The sequence below is a fragment of the Mastomys coucha genome, unplaced genomic scaffold, assembly GCF_008632895.1.
Source record: "Mastomys coucha isolate ucsf_1 unplaced genomic scaffold, UCSF_Mcou_1 pScaffold21, whole genome shotgun sequence".
NCBI classification, from domain to species: Eukaryota; Metazoa; Chordata; class Mammalia; order Rodentia; family Muridae; genus Mastomys; species Mastomys coucha.
This window is the reverse complement of record NW_022196904.1, coordinates 131,136,913-131,154,937: the sequence shown is the minus strand read 5'-3', so window position 1 is coordinate 131,154,937 and position 18,025 is coordinate 131,136,913. Positions and strand designations below refer to the sequence as shown.

At 50.9% G+C, this 18,025-nt stretch overlaps 2 protein-coding genes across 22 annotated transcripts in view; one reads left to right on the top strand and one right to left on the bottom strand.

The window, feature by feature from the left end:
- The window catches only part of Mob2 (MOB kinase activator 2), a 52,593-nt gene extending 48,331 nt beyond the window's left edge, over positions 1-4,262 (top strand). For 2 of the 4 annotated variants that reach the window (XM_031388903.1, XM_031388902.1), the window contains exons 4-5: positions 2,456-2,580; positions 3,236-4,262. In XM_031388903.1, coding sequence (XP_031244763.1) covers positions 2,456-2,580; positions 3,236-3,267 — 157 coding nt within the window. In that variant the 3' untranslated portion in view covers positions 3,268-4,262. Of the gene's footprint in view, positions 1-2,455; positions 2,581-3,231 lie in introns of all 4 variants that reach the window. The other 2 variants (XM_031388901.1, XM_031388899.1) reach the window with 1 other exon arrangement.
- Positions 4,263-8,652: 4,390 nt separating this feature from the next.
- Positions 8,653-18,025, bottom strand: part of Brsk2 (BR serine/threonine kinase 2) — a 53,797-nt gene continuing 44,424 nt past the window's right edge. For 4 of the 18 annotated variants that reach the window (XM_031388881.1, XM_031388883.1, XM_031388891.1 and 1 more), the window contains 5 exons: positions 15,954-16,077; positions 14,434-14,614; positions 14,267-14,356; positions 12,016-12,063; positions 8,653-10,842 (listed from right to left, as the gene is read on the bottom strand). In XM_031388881.1, coding sequence (XP_031244741.1) covers positions 10,673-10,842; positions 12,016-12,063; positions 14,267-14,356; positions 14,434-14,614; positions 15,954-16,077 — 613 coding nt within the window. In that variant the 3' untranslated portion in view covers positions 8,653-10,672. Of the gene's footprint in view, positions 10,843-10,871; positions 10,891-12,014; positions 12,064-13,978; positions 14,074-14,266; positions 14,357-14,433; positions 14,615-15,953; positions 16,078-18,025 lie in introns of those variants that run through there. The other 14 variants (XM_031388896.1, XM_031388898.1, XR_004123438.1 and 11 more) reach the window with 13 other exon arrangements.

Below are 18,025 nucleotides of genomic sequence, written 5' to 3'. Positions count from 1 at the left end.
AGAATTTGTGGGCTTGTAGCTACAGCAAGGTGGTGAGAGCAGTTTACAACACCAAGTGCACATTTTAGACAGCGACCTCAGACAAAGCAAGAGTAAAACCACCCTAAGTAGACATAAGGAAGAAAATCATAAAGCAAGAGCGGAAGTCACTTAAGTTGAGTTCTAGAAATTGTAAGGGAAATATGTGCTTGTTTGGAAAGAACAATAAAGTTGGTAAGTCTTTAGATGAGACACAAAGGTAGACAAAGATGAGACAGAAGGTAGGAATTATGAACATAAGAAAGTGCAACAGTTCCCTATGAATGTAACAGATGTGACAAAGGTAGTTAGGAAACTGCAGGGTCCTCTCCAAATGTTACACAGCTAGCATGAAATCAGCTGTTCTTTGGAGAAGCAAACTTGAAGGCTCATCAGGTTAGTAAGACAAGGGAGAGGGGGAAAGTCCGTATCGGAAAAGAAAAAGTCAGCTTTGCAGAGAACACAACTGTGAAATGCTCAAGGAGTCCAGCAACAAAATAAATTCTGCAAGATCAACACACAGAAAGTCAAAGGTTTGTGTGCTAGCTGTGTGATTGAAAGTCTAACTAATAAATCAGAGCCATTTACAATAGTTCCAGAGCAGCAACTTGTTTAGTTATGAACAGCATTCGTATGGCTCTGTTTCACAGACGCTCAGGATGGAGAGTCAGACAGCACCCAAACGGCCACACTGTGTTCATGGATTGAAAAACAACATCTTAACTTACAAATCAACACTGAGTGAATCTGTGGTTTGGTGTGTTCTCAGTGAGAAACTCCATCAGAGCCATTAGCTACTAGACTACTATGTTTTGGAATTTACATGGGACAAACAGGCAGCAGGAGGAGCCACAACAGGACACCTGGGCGAGGCCACAGTTGGAAGATAAAACTGTTAAACATAGCGACAAGAAATGTGCTGTTGACCAAGTGAGACAGAAGTTAGTGGGCCAGAGCAGAGTCTAGAAGGAAATCCAGAAGCACAGTCCTTTGATTTCTGATGAAGTGGCCAGTAAGACTGAGTAGAGAAAAGGATGGTTTTGTTTTGTTTTCCAACAGCTGCTTCTGTGAAATGTAATATTACATACACAGAGGAAAGGAAAGGTACCTCACCTTTGCCTCGTACCCAATACAGAATGGGAAAACAACAGCTTTAGAGGACAGGAGAGTTCTGTGACCTAGTATTAGGCTGGTGGACATTACACAAAAGGAGTGGCACACTGAGGAGCAGAACTCAGCCCCCTGCACTTTATGACTCAGAACTTCTTCTCTAAGGAAGATAACTGAGATGAAAGAACAAACAGACTATGTGGAAACCTCTGGGAGGCACCTGTGGCACAAGATCTAGTATCCAGGCCGTACAGAGAACTCAGGGCCACAGCATGCAAGCAGGGGCTTAACCAACAGGAATGGGGAATGACCAGTTGCTGCAGTGACAGATAACACTGGGGTTTTACAGAAAAATGAAGCCCACATTGGTACTGCAGAACACTAGGTGCTGGGGAATACATGTCATGCTGGTGAGATACAGGGGGCACAGCATATGGGAGAACTTTGACATGATCTTATGAAATGATGCACAGACAGCCTGTGACTATAATCCTGTCCTTGGCTTTGCTTTGGAGATACGAAAACTTGTATTAGCATAGAACCACCCCCCTCCCTGTGGGGACAAATGTAACAGTATGGTCCATAATTGTCCCCAATTGGAAAGAATCACAGGCCCTCAGCAGGAGCTTGGGGAGCATGCTGTGCCCTGAGTCTAGAAAACCTACATGGTGTGACATCTCCGCAGCTTGTCCAGATACCAGAGGTTTGTGAGAGGCCCCATGATTGCTTTATCCAAGATCTCCCAAGGAGATGCCTGAGGGAACAGCAGGCAGTGCATCAAGGCAGCACTAGCTCCTTTTGACAGAACACAGAGTGACTGTGATACTATACATGGTTAAGACCCAGGAGTTCTATACATCTAGTATCTCCCCATCCCTGATGCTGGTCTTCTCAGAACTGGCTACCTCATGCATAGGCTAAAGAGTTTGGGGTGGGCCTCTAGGGGTCAAGTCACTTGACTGCAGGCATCTACTATTCCCTATGGGAAGAGTATGGCTTCTGATTCTGGGAATAGGTTACTGCCAAGGTTCTAGGCTCTGACCTGTCGCAGACCACCTAGACAGATAACCTATTCCCAATTAATTATAAAAGGTATGAATTTATCTAAAAGAAATAAAACCTGCAGAAGTATGAAATGAGTGTGTCACATTGGGCCCTCGCTCTCCTTAGATGCTGTTCCGAGCACTTTATCCCATTGGAACAGTTGTGTGTAGCTCACGACACCCAGCTGCCACTGCCTTTGAGTTTTTGCTGTAGGTGTGGGAGCCTACACTGGGGTGGGTATTTGGCAGGGTTGACACCCTGACCAAAGTCTCTGTCCCTACAGACAATACTACTGGTATGACGAGCGGGGGAAGAAGGTCAAGTGCACCGCCCCCCAGTATGTTGACTTTGTCATGAGCTCTGTGCAGAAGCTGGTAACTGATGAAGATGTGTTCCCCACAAAATACGGTATGTCTTTTGCAGCTTGTACCCAAATCCTTATGCAAAACCAGCAAGTTCTTTAGCACTGGGCTAGAGAGTCTCTGGGGTATGATTACAAGTGGGGTCTAAAAGGGCTACAGTTTCATGATTCTAGCTCCTGCTCAGCACAAGGGACCTGGGCTAAGGAGGGAGGAAGGTTCCCATGCAGAGTTCAGCCCAGCCGGGGACAAATGCCTGCCGATACTCTAAGGCTTACTACTTGGCCTTCTTTGGCCCTGCTACCAGTTCTGCACAATGAGGCCATCATAGTTCATCTTCCTGGGGTTGGTATTTCCAAACCTGTCAAGGTCCTGATGGGGGCTAAAAACTTATCCTGAACAGTAGAGGGGCCAGCACTGGCTTACAGGAATTCCCATATACTTGTTCTTGCTCCTCTACCTGGTCTGCAGGTACCCTGGGTGTTTGCTGGAGGAAGCATGTTGAGCCTGAGTGCCCACCACATATTCTTTGCTGTGCAGGTGACTAGCATGGCTCAGGCAGATGCCACTCTAGGGGACAGGTTGCTGGGAACTCTATGGAGGAGTGGTAGCAATTGTGAGCTCTTGAGGCCCATCCAGAGAAGCCTAGTTGTAGGAGCCTGGCCTCCTTGCAAGTCTGTGACATGTGGCCTCCCCCTAGGCAGAGAATTCCCCAGCTCCTTCGAGTCCTTGGTGAAGAAGATCTGCAAGTATCTGTTTCACGTGTTGGGCCACATCTACTGGGCCCACTTCAAGGAGACCCTGGCCCTTGAGCTGCATGGACACTTGAACACACTGTACGTGCATTTCATCCTCTTTGCCAGAGAGTTCAACCTGCTTGACCCCAAAGAAACCGCTGTCATGGACGACCTCACTGAGGTGCTGTGCAGCAGCCCGGGTAACAGTGGTGCCACTGGGGATGGGGCCAGCAGTGGAGCTTCTGGAGCACAGAACCACGTGAAAGAGAGATGAGTCTCCAGGGCCAGATGGGTGCACATGTGCAAAAAGACAACTGTGTGTCTGTGTGTGCGCACACATGCCCGGGCGTGCTGGTGGCAAGGTCTGAGGGCCCCGGGCTGCTCAGAGTGTGGGCTCCATGGATGCCGCTGGAGTCAAGGCGTGTTTCCTGACTTCCCTGTTGGATGGATGAGTGCTGTTTGTAGTGAAGAGCCTTTGGAGTCATTCATTCATTCAACAAACATTTATTGGACTGATGTTTTGATTTTTCTTCTGTGGGGTTTTCCTTTCTTGGGTCTTCCATGTGGCTCTTGCCCTCCCCTCCCCCCTGGGGGGGGGGGAGCTCTGCAGCTTTGAAAGGAGCACCTAGTGAGAGGTGTCTCCCCTTTAGGAGGCTTGCCCTGCAGATCTGGAGTTCTGCTGTGCTTTGGGGATGGGCTTTTACAGAGGCCTGCCCTGCAGCTTTCCTCCCTAGCCCTTGCCTGGATCTTGGCTCAGAGTCCCTGGGGTAGAGAGGCCTGCCTGGGGTGACCCAGGAGGGCCCACACCTGCTGCTTGCTCCTGTTACCCCTTCTTGCTGCCTCCTCAGTGCCCAAGGAGGCCCCATTTGTGCATAGGGGCCAGGGCAGCCCAGATCCTGGCAGAGCCCCTGTGTGGAGACAGGGCTGTCAGTGAAAGGCAGAATCTGCTTTAGTTCATCTGTTCAGACATAATAAACAATTCTCTCAGGTCAGAGCCTGTGTCTTCTCAGCCTGCTGTTTTCATATTGTTCTGAGTCTTCCCTGAGGTTCCTGGGTAGGGAAAGGTGCAAGCACTGTAACCTTATTCTCATTGGCTCTCTCTCCGTGAATGAAGATGGCGGTCTTCAGATCTGTAGAATTGGCTGAACATTGGGAGCCTAGGAGCAGGCAACCTGCTGCCTAGATGGGTTATGGTACCTAAGCCCAGGCATGGTCTTCGCAGATGGCAAACTGAGATCTTTGGATCCTGCTTGCTATGCCTACCAACTGGCACCAGCAGCTCTGGTAATTGATTCTTGGGATCAACTGGGATCCTCACTTGGGATGCTCAGCACCCCCTGATAGGTTCTCTTTGAATTGTGGGATGGACACTCCTAGAGTTTGGTGTTTGCCTGGCCTTCTGGCTTAGCTTGTGCAATGCATTTGTGGCTACTTGGCTATTCATTCATTCATTCATTCATTCATTCATTCATTTTAACTTACTGTACCATCAGATGCTTCTGGAAGGCTGAACTTGGGCCTGAAGGCTTTTCTATTAACACCTGGACGAAACCCACCTGCCTTCTGACATTCTCAGTGGCCATTTATTTGTCCCTATCTAATTTACCAGAAAAGTCCAGGGTACATGGTGTCTTCTCAGACTGGTCCTACTGCTCCTCCATAGGAGTCCTTCTGAAAACGAGGCAGGAAGATTGTGAGTTTGAGGCCAGCTTAGGGCTACACAGGGAGCTCGTCAAACAAACAAACAAAACCCTCCCTGAATCAACTCCTAGCTTCTAGTCTCCAAACTCCTGGGAATGGAACCCACCAGACTGCCCTAGCCTCTTCCCATATCTCGTCTCAGCATAGACCCCTTAAGTAGAAGCCACAGGATTCCCATGGAACTGTATGTCTGGGACTGCTATAGGAGCCTGTGGTGGGACCTCAGTTTGGCTAGAGGTGCCAGTGGGAGGTCCTGGGGGCAAGGGACAGCAGGAACAAAGTGATAGATATCTAGCAAAGGGACAGCTTGGCTCAGTGATACTGCTTTCTCAGCTCCCAAATGCAGGGAGCTGGATTCTAGGTAGAACCCCTCAGGGAACTATAGTCCTGGCCATGTAGTGGAAGGGAGGATGCCCAGTGCAGAGGCCAAAGCTAGCCTCTATGTGGAGCCTGAAACAGTCTAAGTGAAGTGCTATGTCTCCACCTTTCCTTGTGGTCAGGGGTGCATCTGGTATGTTTGGTCTCATAGGAAGGAGTGGTAGGACCTCTAAGCACATGGTGGTGTCAGAGCCTTTAGAAAGCAGTCCATGAAGGGGTAGGTATCTAGTTAGGGCTACCACCTCCCAGGCTGTATGCTGGGATCCAGCTTCTGTGAGTCAAGGTATACATGGCAGTTGTGCATGCTCCCCACCACGTGGATGGCTCCTTACTGCCTCCTTGTCCCTGCTGTGGTAGTCTTGTCTGTACATGGAGTAGGTCCATGAAGAGCTATAGACCATGAGGGAGCTAACACTTAACGACTGGGGAACACTCAGGCTGTGTGAATGACAAAGTTTTGCTGTCAGGAAAATGTCCTCCAGAGATAGAGACCAGATGAACCTATGTAGCCCTTTGGAGCTCAGCAAGGCAGAAAGGCTAGCCTGGCCTGTTCAGCAGTTACTGACACCTTTTGTCAGCCCTCTAACTAAAAGCTGAAAGGAGAGCACAGACTATGTGTGAAGGACTTGTAGACAAGGCTTTTGTCTTAGGGATTGAATCCTATGAGAGACAACAAGAGTTGGATAAGGCTCTTGAGAACAGTGCATCTCACCAGAATCCCTGAGGTGGGATGAACAAAGTCTATTGAGGCAGGGAGGTTTCAGGTGGAAAGCTAACTGGAGCAATAGTGAATGCTACTTTTCCTACAAACAGGGCAGGGCACAGGGCTAGAACCCTGAGCCATAGAGGATGCCTGCCACTGGCTTCCTGTTTGTCCTGTGGCTGGAAGCATATGACCTTGTCTGGCTCATTGGCCTCCTGGTGTAGAAAGTATATTCCTAGAATTGATCACATCTAACACTCTCCTTTGACTTGGAGGATGCAATTTGAAGCTTCTAATCTATCAAGGTGAGGTATTGATACTACTGACTTGATACCATGCTATGTTGAGACTTTGGGATGTGAATATTTTATATATGGGATGGGGTCCATGGGCAGACTGAGATAGAATAATGCCTCTCACATCAAACATGCCCAGGTCCTCACCCTAGAACTTGTGAATGTTACTTAGCACTGACAGGACATAAGGTTACAGGTGGAATGAAGGTTGTAATAGCTGATATGGACATGGAAGTGACCCAGGTTCTTACTGAACAATGTTCATAACAATGGGAGAGGCAGCAGCCAGTAGAACTAGAAACAACACAGAGACTCAACCTAGAGCTTCTCTTTGGAAGGCAGAGGTGAGGCTATGAGCGAAAGGATAATGGGGCCTCAGGAAACTCAGGAGCTCCAGGATGGCCTCCCCAGGTAGGAATACACCTCCCTCATCTTTCTGAAGGCTCCACACCCTTGGTGGCCATAACCATCCTCAGCTTTTTTTTTTTTTTTACTACACCAGGAGACTTGGGCTAGTGGATAGTTGTGTCAGTGGAGGGTGGGCATTGAGCTTCAGGAGAAGGGAAACTTGACAAGGAGCCATCTACCAGGCTGGCTGTCCATAATGAGCAAGGATTAAGGTGTTAGTAGGGATGTACAACAGCCAACCCTATAGCTGACCTGAAAGGTTTTGAGGCCCCATCCTCCCAGGAATTGTGCCATGCTGCTCTCAAAAGGTAACATGAAGCCTGGAATGGCTCATCAGGGTAGAGGTTGGGTTTTTCTGCATCCCCTAAGGGTACCAGACTGTGCTTCATCACTCAGGGTAGGAAGCATCCATTAGAGTATCCCTCTGTTCCTGCCCACATACTTAACCTCTAGGCCAATCAAGTTTATCCCTAACCTCTAGAGGACTTATATTTTTTAGTAGTCCTCATTTTAATTGCATTAGACTAGTGTACAGACAACTGTGTTTAATACTCTGTGAATGGCAAAAGGCCATGTCTGGTGCATCATTTCTTTCTGTTTATTTTTTATACAAGTAACAGAGACTGAGATTGCTCTGACTTTTGTACAATCAAGACAGCTTAGTGTCAGGAGTGAGATTGTGGATGAATCTTTTCTGAGCCCTGGAGGTGCAATAGTGTGCAAGTGGGAAGCTGCTGGGTCTGTGAAGTCTCCTTAGTGCCCACTAAGCCTGATTGTAGACTCAATAGCCAGCCAGTGGATCAGCTACAGGAAGATTGGGTGGGAGTGGGTGGGTTGCTGCACTCAGCAAAGCAGATTCAGGACATCAGGAAGATGTCTTAGCATCCTGAGCCCCAGACCCAGATAATCAGGCACCTTGGATCAAGTCCTTACCTAAACTTGTATTTCAAGCTATAGTTTACTAAAAAGCTGCAATAGGAGTGCCTTCTGGGTATCCCACTTCTTGGAGGGCACAGTGACATTTAGAATTTAGCAAGGGTGACCCTAGCTCATTGCTTCTTGTTTTGAACTTGAATCTGTAGAGATATCCCCCTTGCAAAAAAGGCTCTTAGGCTTCCCTGGCAAGATTGTGTGTTAGAGCTAGGCCTTGGCTCCAGGGCAGGACTGCATTTGGGGCCATTCTACTCTCAGGAGACACATGGTAGTGTCAGAAAGCACTTGGCTGCCCCAAAAGGGAGAAGACAGCTGACATCTACTATGCAGAGGCCAGGGGTACTTGAACTCCCACAGTGCAAGGCAGTATCCACCATAGAGAACTATCAGCCTCTCACTGTCAATGTGCCATCTAGTAGAGCACTGCCACCAAGCATTGTGGCACTTGTGCCAAATGCACAGCTTCATGGATTGGGCACTTTGATCAGACTCCTGAGGACTGTCCAGCCTCAGACTCTTGGTCATTCAAGACATGGTACCAGACCGGTCCTAGACTTGTCCTCCATGTAATAGCAGCAAAGAGGTGGTGATAAGGCCGGGGCAGCCTGGCTAGTCATAGGCAGTGTGGTAGGGACTCTTATGGAGAAAAGTCCAAGTGCTAGGTGACCCCAAGCATATCTGGGGTATAGAACTGCCATGAAGAAAACAGCACACTCTCGTTCCTATGTTAGCAGAGCTTTGCCAGCCAGTGTCTCCAGACTGTTCTTTCCCCACCCCTGGTGAAAGACAGCCTAGAGAAACACCCCAGCCTGACTAACTGACCCTAATACATGGATGCTCATCCAGGAGTAGACCTCTTCCCTTAGCACAGCTCAGACAGGTACAGTTGGTGACAAGAGCCACTTCTGGATATCCTGTGCCATTTCCCATGCCCGCCCGGCCCGGACGGAAACCTTGGCGTCATGTGTCTTTATGGAAGGAATTTATTGTTCCAGAACTGAAGTTGCTCACAGTTATTTGACAGGGGTTACACCAGATGGGGCTTGTCCATTTTTGAGATGTCTGCGAATCCGCATGTGTCCAAAGTACAAAAGAGGAAGGCTAACGAGAGGTATTGCTTTCAGTATCCTGACACCGTAGATATGCCCCTTCCCACTTGTACTGCGTGGCTTTGCTGTTGTTACAGGTGTTTGATTTTGTTCTATGTATAGAAATCCCAGCCTGTGGTGGTTGAATGTAATAGAAGCATTAAAATCTGTACATGAGGGGAAGAGCAAAGGCATGCATGAAACCTGCCCCCAGCCCCTCCTGCTGCTACGCCAGGCACCTTGGGCCAGCTGGGAGGGACTGGCTCAGCCAGACAGAACGGAACACAGACAAAAGCTGGAGATGAGGGAAGTGATGTGGGCTTTGGTGGGCAGCAGGCAGTGGTGTGGGCCCCTTGCCCTCGCCACCTCCAAGAGGAACCCACTGCAGAGCACTCTGCTAACTCCATTTCTGGCTTTGATTTTTTTTTTAAACTTTTTTATTTTAATTTAAAAAAAAAAAAAACAAACAAACCGAGGTACTGCTGCCATCCTGTGTGTGAGTAGGGTGCCAGCTCAGGGCCTTCTACCCCTTCTCAGTCAGACACCAAACCAAGATCACCCTCAGCCTGATGCAGCAGAGAAGTACTGGGCAGTGCTTCTGGGCAGCAGGCACAGCTGACCAGTGCAGGCTGACGCCCTGTACCCTGAGCCCTCGTGTGGAACTGGAGCTGCTGCTAAGTAGTAATAAAACAACCCGGGACAGAGCTAACCACATCGTTCTTTAAATATATATATATATATATATGTATATGTGTATAGAAATAGCCAAGAGCAAGGAGCCGAAACACAAACTCTAGCTCTGCCCCAGCGGCCCCACCCCACACCCTTTTCCAAAAACAACCAAGAAAAGAAAGTTTATAAAAATATCTTGCAGGAATTCTTTTAAAGTTTACAGTAGCTTGCCAGTGCTGCATCCACTGGCTGGCTCCCCACTGTCCCCAGCCCCACAACGGCTCTGTCCTTAGAGGGAACCTGGGCTCTGGACCCACCCTGCCCAAGTCAGACAGACAGAACAAACAGACAGACGGCAGGAGGGTGCTGCTGCTACTCCCCCTTCCCTGAACAGAGAACAGAGACATAAAGAAACTCAATAAATTAAAACAGCAAATAAATAATACTGGTCTCAGCCCAGCTCCCTGGCAGCTCTGGAGCACCCAGGTCTTTTATCTCCACTTCAGCCCATGAGAACCATCACAGCTGGAGCTCTGCAGCCTGGCAAGGTGGAGCAATGGATGCAGATGAGAAGAGGTGGCCCTGGTGAGGCCAACGTGTGGAAAAGGCGAGGTGAGTGGCCCAGGAGGCCTCCAAATGCGGTGTGGAGGACAATCCATTCCCACTGCTTCACCCACCATGGTCCCCTACCCTGGAAGATGGTGGACAGGTTGTCCCTGCTGAGATCTGGTAACTGGGAATCCAGGGTGGCTGGGCTAGAAGAGGAATCCCCTGGGCGGCAGGCCCTCCTCCCTTGGGCCATGCGGAGCTGCCAGGGAACAGGCAGAGGTGGTGGACAGTGGGCTAGCCTCTCTGCCCAGCAGCAGCAGCAGCAGGAAGAGGAGGAGTGTGGTCCGCAGCAGCTGCCTTCGGTCAGCCAGTGTCCACACGCAGCACAGAGGATGGCCTCGTGGAGGTGACATGTTAACTTTTCGGGATAATTCCTGGTATCAGAGCGGAAACAAGCGATGCTGTCAGAGACAGGCAGAGACAGAGACCGCAAGAGAGAAAAGAGAGCAAGCCCAGCAGCCCAGCCTGCGGGCTGCGCCCTGGCCACTCTCCTTTCCTCCCAGGCTTGAGACAAGGTCTGGGCAGGCAGGTGGGGCCTGGTCCACACAGGGCGGCAGAAGGCCACAGTCAGTGCTGTGTTGTGCTGTGCTGTGCTGTGCTGGGGAGGGAATAGTGTCTAAGGCTGCTCACGGCGGGCGGCGGGCGGCCCCATCTTGGCCATGTCCTTGCCCATCGGGTACTCGGTGTCCCCTCCAGGGCCAGCGGCCGCGGAGTCACCCAGGGGGCCGTGGGCACTCCGCTTGGCGGGTGTGCTGGGGGCCTGGGCCGCCTGCCCGTTCTTCTCGTCTGAAAAAAGTTGTTTAATTACGTCAAAGAAGTTACTCAATGGGGTGCCTGGGTACACAGAACAGAAGACAAAAAGAGAGAAAAGAAAAAAAAGGGGGCAAGGGGAGAGAGGGAGAGAAGGAGAGAAAGAACAAACAAATGAACGAAGGAGCCTTGACAAGAGAAAGAAAAACCCAACGAGATGAAGTCAGATGGAATGGCAGAGCGAGGACAGGCGGGTAGCAAGCAGGGTGAGCAGGCGGCCAGTGGGGTCCCTAGTGCCAAGAGCAATGCAGTGGGAGGGGCTGTTGCTGTGGGATAGACCCTTGGACCTCCATACCTCCAAAGTGGCATGGAACATGAGGGCTGCTTCTGAGAACTGAGGCCCAGGACAGGCAGTGAGATTCCTCCCTCACCCAGTGTGGCCCCAAAAGTCCTGGGCCTCCCTTCCCAAGTGTCAGGGTCACATGAGCTGGCCAACCCGAGGTGTAGAAAGAGCAATAGAAAGATCAGGCCTGAGTTGGCCCCTGGGGTTGGCTGCTGCTTTATGAGTAATGATTGCTCTTAGGAAGGGTGGCAGAGCCAGTGACCAGCAGCATACAGGAAGACCCCCTGCTCTGGCTAGCACAGACAGTTCAGCAGCAGACAGACAGACAGGGTTAATGGTAGGTAGGCAGGCAGGGAGCTGGGACAGGCAGCCACAGCTGGATTTCTGGTCCTGGAGGGCAGAAGTAATGGGTGACCCTCCACCCTCCTGGGCCTGTGCTTACTACCCAGCTGGGCCAATTGGATACAATTCCTTTCCCTCACCTGACCTCAGTCTAAGCCCAGTGCAGCATACCTCTCCTTTTCTGACTGGCATGGTCTGTGGACAAGTATCCACCTTGCCCTCCAGGGCAGTGCTACATGTAGGACCTTCATTGGCTTCAAGCACAAGGGCCTTTTCCTGCTTTGAGAGTTTAAGTCCTTCCTCTGCCTAGCTTGACTGTAGAAATTGGGAGCAGGAAGTGAGTAGTTAAAAACTACTCTTGGCAGAAAATGGGGCCCAGGGGTGGTGGGTGGTCCAATGCCTGTGCATACACAGGGGACCCAGGACAGCCCAGGGACAGTGGGATAGCACTGGTCAGGGTAGGCTGTGGGGGCACATAGTGGAGGTGGCAGGCTAGGGGCCAAGTGAGCATGAGGAGTTCTTACCACATTTGGAAAGCCGCCCCGTCATCACTTCCATACAGTTAGTGGTGTCTGGAGCACAGAATGGAAAGAGGGAGGGAGAGAGTGAACAGGCTGCCCACCTGCTACCTGGGGCGAGCTGGCAACCTGTAGCCAGCCAGGCTGAGAAGGGGCAGGGTCCTGAGAAGGCTGGATCCACAGAGTCCAGGGGGGTTAGAGCTCATAAAAAAGAAAGGCAAGGAGTAGGCAGGCCCCAAGATATAGACTGGCCAGAAAAGAGGAGCTGAGCCTGTAGAGACAGGGTGATAGTACAGGTAGGTCCAGGTAAGTGTAGAGTTTGGAAGGGGCAGAGCTGAGAGCTAGGGTCTAGGTCAGAAGAAGCCTATGACTACAGCTGGGCAGGAGCAAGGTGGAAGGTCACGCTCCAATAGCCAGAGCCAGAAGACTGGGTTTGACCTGTTTTCCTGGTGGGCCTGTCTTCCCTGGGCAGGATAAACTCTTGCTTTGGCATAGTTTAACAGGCCACCTATATCATGCCTGCACCTCATTACCTACTGGCTTCCATACACCCCTGTCTCTCCCACTATGCTGGGCCTGCTGGCATCAGGAGACCTGGGTGAGGCATATCCAATGGGCCTACTCCTTGAAGGCTCCCAGCCTCCTTTCCCTGAGTAGGATCCCTGACTGGATAGCCCCCAGGTATCCTGGAGGTTCATCCTTCTGCCTACTTTCAGTAGGGTCTTTGGAGCTGAGCTCGTTGGACAAGGGCCCAGGATACAGGGACACAATGGGAAGGCATCAGGGGGACAGGCCGAGATCCAAGAATAGTTAACTGCCCAACAGTCTCAAGGGTAGGCTCCAGTACTGATGGAGTTGACTGAGTAGAACTGGTGGGTGGGTCCTGTGTACAGGCTACACCCCCCATATTCCCTGCAACACCTGGGATGTGGCACTGGGTGGAGGGTATGATAGATCCTCTCCTAGATAGGGAATGGAGAGCTGTCTAATATTTAGGAGTACAGGAGGGCTGTAGTGTCTGATTGGAACCCCAGCAGCGTGCTGGAGACCTTGGCTTTACTTGCATTAATAGTTCTGACCTGCCTCTGCCTCTACCTAATATTCCTTGTCCTCAGTTTTCCACTACTGCTGTTTTCCTCTTTCCAAGATGGAGGCCTAAAGCCCCAGAAAAAAACAAGGTTGACTGAAGTACAGTGCCCCCAGGGCACATAGCCCTGCTTGCTCACTTTCTTCCAAGAAGACTATGTAGCTGAATGAGCCCAGGGCTGCTGAGGGCTCCAGCCCCACCTGCCAGGATGATGAGGCCTATGGTGGGAGCACATCTACAGGCAATGAAATGAGCATGGAATGGGATGAGGAACAGGTGGAAAGGACCTACATACACACAAGGGACCCTAACAGCCCCAGCTGTGGAGACAAGAAGTTGGGAATAGGGCTCAGAGAAGCTGGCCCTGAGCCACATCCCATCTCTTCTAGACTTCTCAAGTGCCTAAGCAGTTCCATGCCATATGCCATCAGCCTGTCCCATTGCTATATAGACTATATTCTAGCTAGACTCTGACATACAGGTCCCATGTGTGTACCTATGCATAGGGCCAGACACACGTGCTACTTTCTCCCACAAATACCAGCAGCCCAGGTGCCTTTCTTGAGCACCCTACTGGGACTAGAGCCTCAGACCCCATCCTGCTTAAGGCAAAGCTCTGGTGGTCAGTGGCATTGAGGAAGGGAGCCCCAGCCCTTGTAGAGTGCTACAAGGGGAGCCCTAAGGATCAGGGCCTTGGGCCCTTCTCCCAGAGCCTGCTCAGGCTTCCCTCATGTCTAGCTGCCTAGATGCTGACCCTATAGGCCTGTCTGGAGCAAGGCCAGACGAGTGGGCACAGGGTGCCCCTCTTAGGACAAGCCTGGCTCTTGCAGGAGGTCCTGCCCGCAGCCCCTCCCTTCCCCGGCAGCAGGCCGGACACCTTACCTGCCAGCGTCAGAGGCTACTCTCGTAGCTGGTGGCCACCTTCTGGCCCTTAAGCCCAGCACCCCAGCTTAGTCCTGGCGCTGGCGGGGGTGGTTCTACGGTGGACAAGAGGCGCCTTTCAGTGTGATGCAGCCCACCATGCCCGGGGAGGGGCCCTGCTCCCTGAGGGGTGCAGCACTGCTCAGGGCAGGGAGGTGGGCATCCGTCAGAGTAGGAGGCCATGTCAGTTCTCATACCTCCCATCCAAGCAGCACTAGCCACAGGCACTGTGCTGAGCCCCCGCCTCACCTGACAGGTGCTGGGCTGATGGCTGGTCATGGGTGCTCAACAGCTGGGCCTGGATGGTCTCCACCACCCTCTTGAAGCGGCGACTGGGGCCTGGGGGGAAGACTGGCTGTCAGGACACTGGAAGCACCAGTGAGAGTCAAACATAGCTACCAAGTCAGCTGGCTTACCTGAGAGTAAAGTGAATGTGACTGAGTAGATGCCATTCTCCTTCTGGGCCTCTCCACCCTCAGTGTAGGTGATGTCCACCTGGAACTTGACCGGCTTCTGGAACACTGCTGGACCCCCTGTGGCCTTGTATTCAGCCCTGAAGCTTGTCTGGGAAATAACGCTGTGGCTGAGGCTGGGGATCTGCAGTGTGTACAGGTTGGACGTGAGAGCAGCCTACCAGCAGGACCCCACTAACCCACTCCTGCAGAGGTGGCATCAGAAGTGCCAGCACTATCTAGACACCAGACACAAATCCAGTCCCTCAAACCATCTCCAGTTTTGAGAACCAAGCATGACACAGAAACTCACTTCAGAGCCCCCTTGCTTAGCCAGCCAGGGTACACACTAGAACCCTAAACCAGAAGGGGCTAGATGGCTTTACATCTCTGAGTTGAGGGCAGGAATGAAGGAGCATCACAACAGTGATCAGAGAAGCTATGAGGTGTGTGAATTCACAGCACTAAACTCTGGTCACATTGACGTGACAGTAGCAAGAGCAAAATGAAAGCAGACAGGGTTACCCCAGCTTACAGGACTAGCCACCATGGGGAAGTGGGTGGGAGCCCCAGGTAACCCAGGGGCCTTATGAACGGATGCATTTGATGGGGTTGAGGAGACAGGCTCACATCGAAGGGTAGAAGTGTTAAGGAGACACAGCTAATCTCAAATACAAGCACTCTATCAGAAGTGGCCTTCCCTGGCCTGAAGCCTCTAGCAGACATTCTCAGCTGTCCCCAGGGTCCCAGGGAAATCCTTCATCTAGGAAACTTGAAAAGACTCCAGGACAGAATGAGGCAACGGCACCCTAGAGCAGGTACCTTCAAATAAATACTCATGAGAGAGATGACTCCCCTTGGCCCAAAGTCAGCAGACTGAGGCCTTGAGGTGGGAGGTATATGCTGAGGAAAGTCCCAGAGAGGCCTGTCCCAGCATAAGGCAGCCCTACATAGGAGTCACAAGGGACAGGGTCAATTCTGAGAGTACTCTGGGAGTTCATATCCTGGCTGGAAAGTCTCATCTCCAGTCTTGATGTGCCTTTCTGCTTCTCAGAACTTAGAGATGCCTCCATGCTCTGAGAATCCCAGCCTCTACAGGCAAGCCAGGGGCCACAGGAAGTCACAGACTTTAAATAAAGCAGTAGCATGGGAAATAGACTCTGGGCCTCAAGCCATTAAGTAGGTGTTATCAGAACCCTCAGGGTCACAGCCTCTTCTTGATTCATGTGGCCACCTGTATTTCACCCTCAGTCTCAGGGAGGTTTCACCTGGAGACCAGCACACCCCATCCCTAGGCAGCTCCCCACTCCCAGAGGTGCTGGGCAGCTCCCAGCAGGATGAAGGCCTAGGTAGACAGTGGTGGCCCAGGCAGAACAAAAGGATGGGTTAGGTGTACACAGTTTATGAGAATGAGAGGTCCTATGGTCTGCCTGAAGGTTGGGCCCATAGATTTGAGTGTCCACCTGGCTCTGCCGTGGCCTCACCGACAGGAAGGCATGAACGATGTCAGCCTTGATGGAGCTCAGGGGCTTGTCCTTGATCACCACAAAGATCTGCTCCTCCTTCTCCAGGTTGATGAAGTTCCCAAACCACGATTTCTTGGCCAGCCTAGGCAGAGCAGAGACTGTCATGATGGGGATGTGATGCCCGCTCCACTTATGTAACCTCCATAGTGGCTAGAACCATAGGGCCCTTACTACAGAGCAGTGTTCCCCACATCCCAGACCATCCATCCATGTGGCCCTTATGCTAATCTGATCAAACTTATTCCCCTAACTCCACAGTCCAACACTAGGATCAATCCCCAAGTCTAAACTTGCCCCACAAACAAGATAAAACCTAATTGAATCCCTCTTATTGTAACCATAAACCAAAAGACTTAACCCTAACCAAACTTCTCTAACCAAGACCCCTGACCTTACCACAGCATCCATAAGCCTATACCTATATCCCTAGCCTGAGCCCCATGTCACTAACTTATACTCCATGTCTTTAACATGGACCCCTTGTCCCAACCTTCACCTTACAACCCTAATCCCAATCCTATGTCCTTAGCAATAAATTTTACTCCAACATATACCCAACTGCAAGTCCTTGACTCCCATAGGATGTCTGGGTGGCACTTGCTAGACAGTCCACTGTGTAGGAGAGGGGACAGGAGAGTGTCTAAGTCCCAGCCTCTATTTGGATCCCTACACCTTCCTCAAAGAAATGTCCCTAGACCACTGGAAGCTGGTGCATGCTACAGAGTCTGGTTGGGGCTCTCTGATATCAATTAAAGATTATGTGGCTCCATACTTCAGCTTATAAGATTCTGGTAGACCCTCGGGGTCAGTTAGGGAAGGACCTGCCCAGAGTTCCAACAGCCACAGCCTCATTCAGGTCTGGTACACACTGTCCACCCAACTACAGGACTGGTTTTCTTCCCATGATAGCTTGACATGGTGCTTGGCCACCACTCCACTGCTGCCCATATGGCCTCAGGTGTCTGGCCAGGTTTCAGCAGTACAAGCCCAGCTCCACTGCAGCACTCCTCACTGCATAAACCATCTTCTAAGCTGTGGATACTTTACTCTTAAGTATAATCTTCTGGCAGTCCAAGGGGATGAAAGGCATATAGTAAGCTTCCCAGCCTCCCTTGTGGGTCCTACCTGCTCTCTTCTAGACACTCGCATAGCTGGAGTCCCTGCTACCTTTGCTGATAGGATTCCCCAGTCCAACCCAACTACAAGACGAGTTTTCTTCCCCTGATAGCTTGACAATTGGCAATTGGAAGAGATTCTTTCCTAGCCTTCAGAAAGTGAAGTCGTTGTTAGATGTCTGTCCCAGAGAACCTAGGGGAAGGCTGTCTCAAAGCAACTCCCAGTCAACATGGCCAGGCAGACTTCCAGTACAGTGGGGCCACAGCCAGCCCCTCAGTCAGATGCATTTCTGTACCAGAGACTCAGGCTAGAAACTGAGGGAAGTGGCAACAGCAGCTACAGTGATAGGGTTCAGGGATAGGGTTGGCATGTGGCATGAATGAGCGTATCTGTCCTGGGCAGCACCAAGCCACTGTTAATCTAGACTATATGAAGGGTTTCCTGGTTGTGACTTCCCCTTCTTCATTTCTGGGATGATTCTTTTGTCTCTATGGCAGACACAGACCTCAGCCCTTCTGTGTTCCTGTTGTCAGCTCTGACCAGTGCTGTGTGTCCAGGCCCCTGGTGTAGGCCTTTGTCCCACCTGTACCCAAGGTCTATGCCTGGACTTGGAGACCAGCAATGTTCAGGATATTTTGAAGCAGACAAGTGGTTCTAGAAAACAGAATTTCTGGCTGAAAATTACAGGTGCAAGCAGTAACACTTGGCTGGTATGGCATGTGAGACATGGCCAAATCTGAAAGAAGCTGGATGATCAGAGGGGATTGTATGGCACAGGGTGACACAGCCCATGCTAGAGCTCTGGTATCCATATTGCTGGGCCCTAGTACTAGCCTGGGCACACAGACTAATTGGTGTGAGCCATAAAGGTGCATGAGAGAAAGGCCTAGGTCAGTAGACAAAAAAAAAAAAAA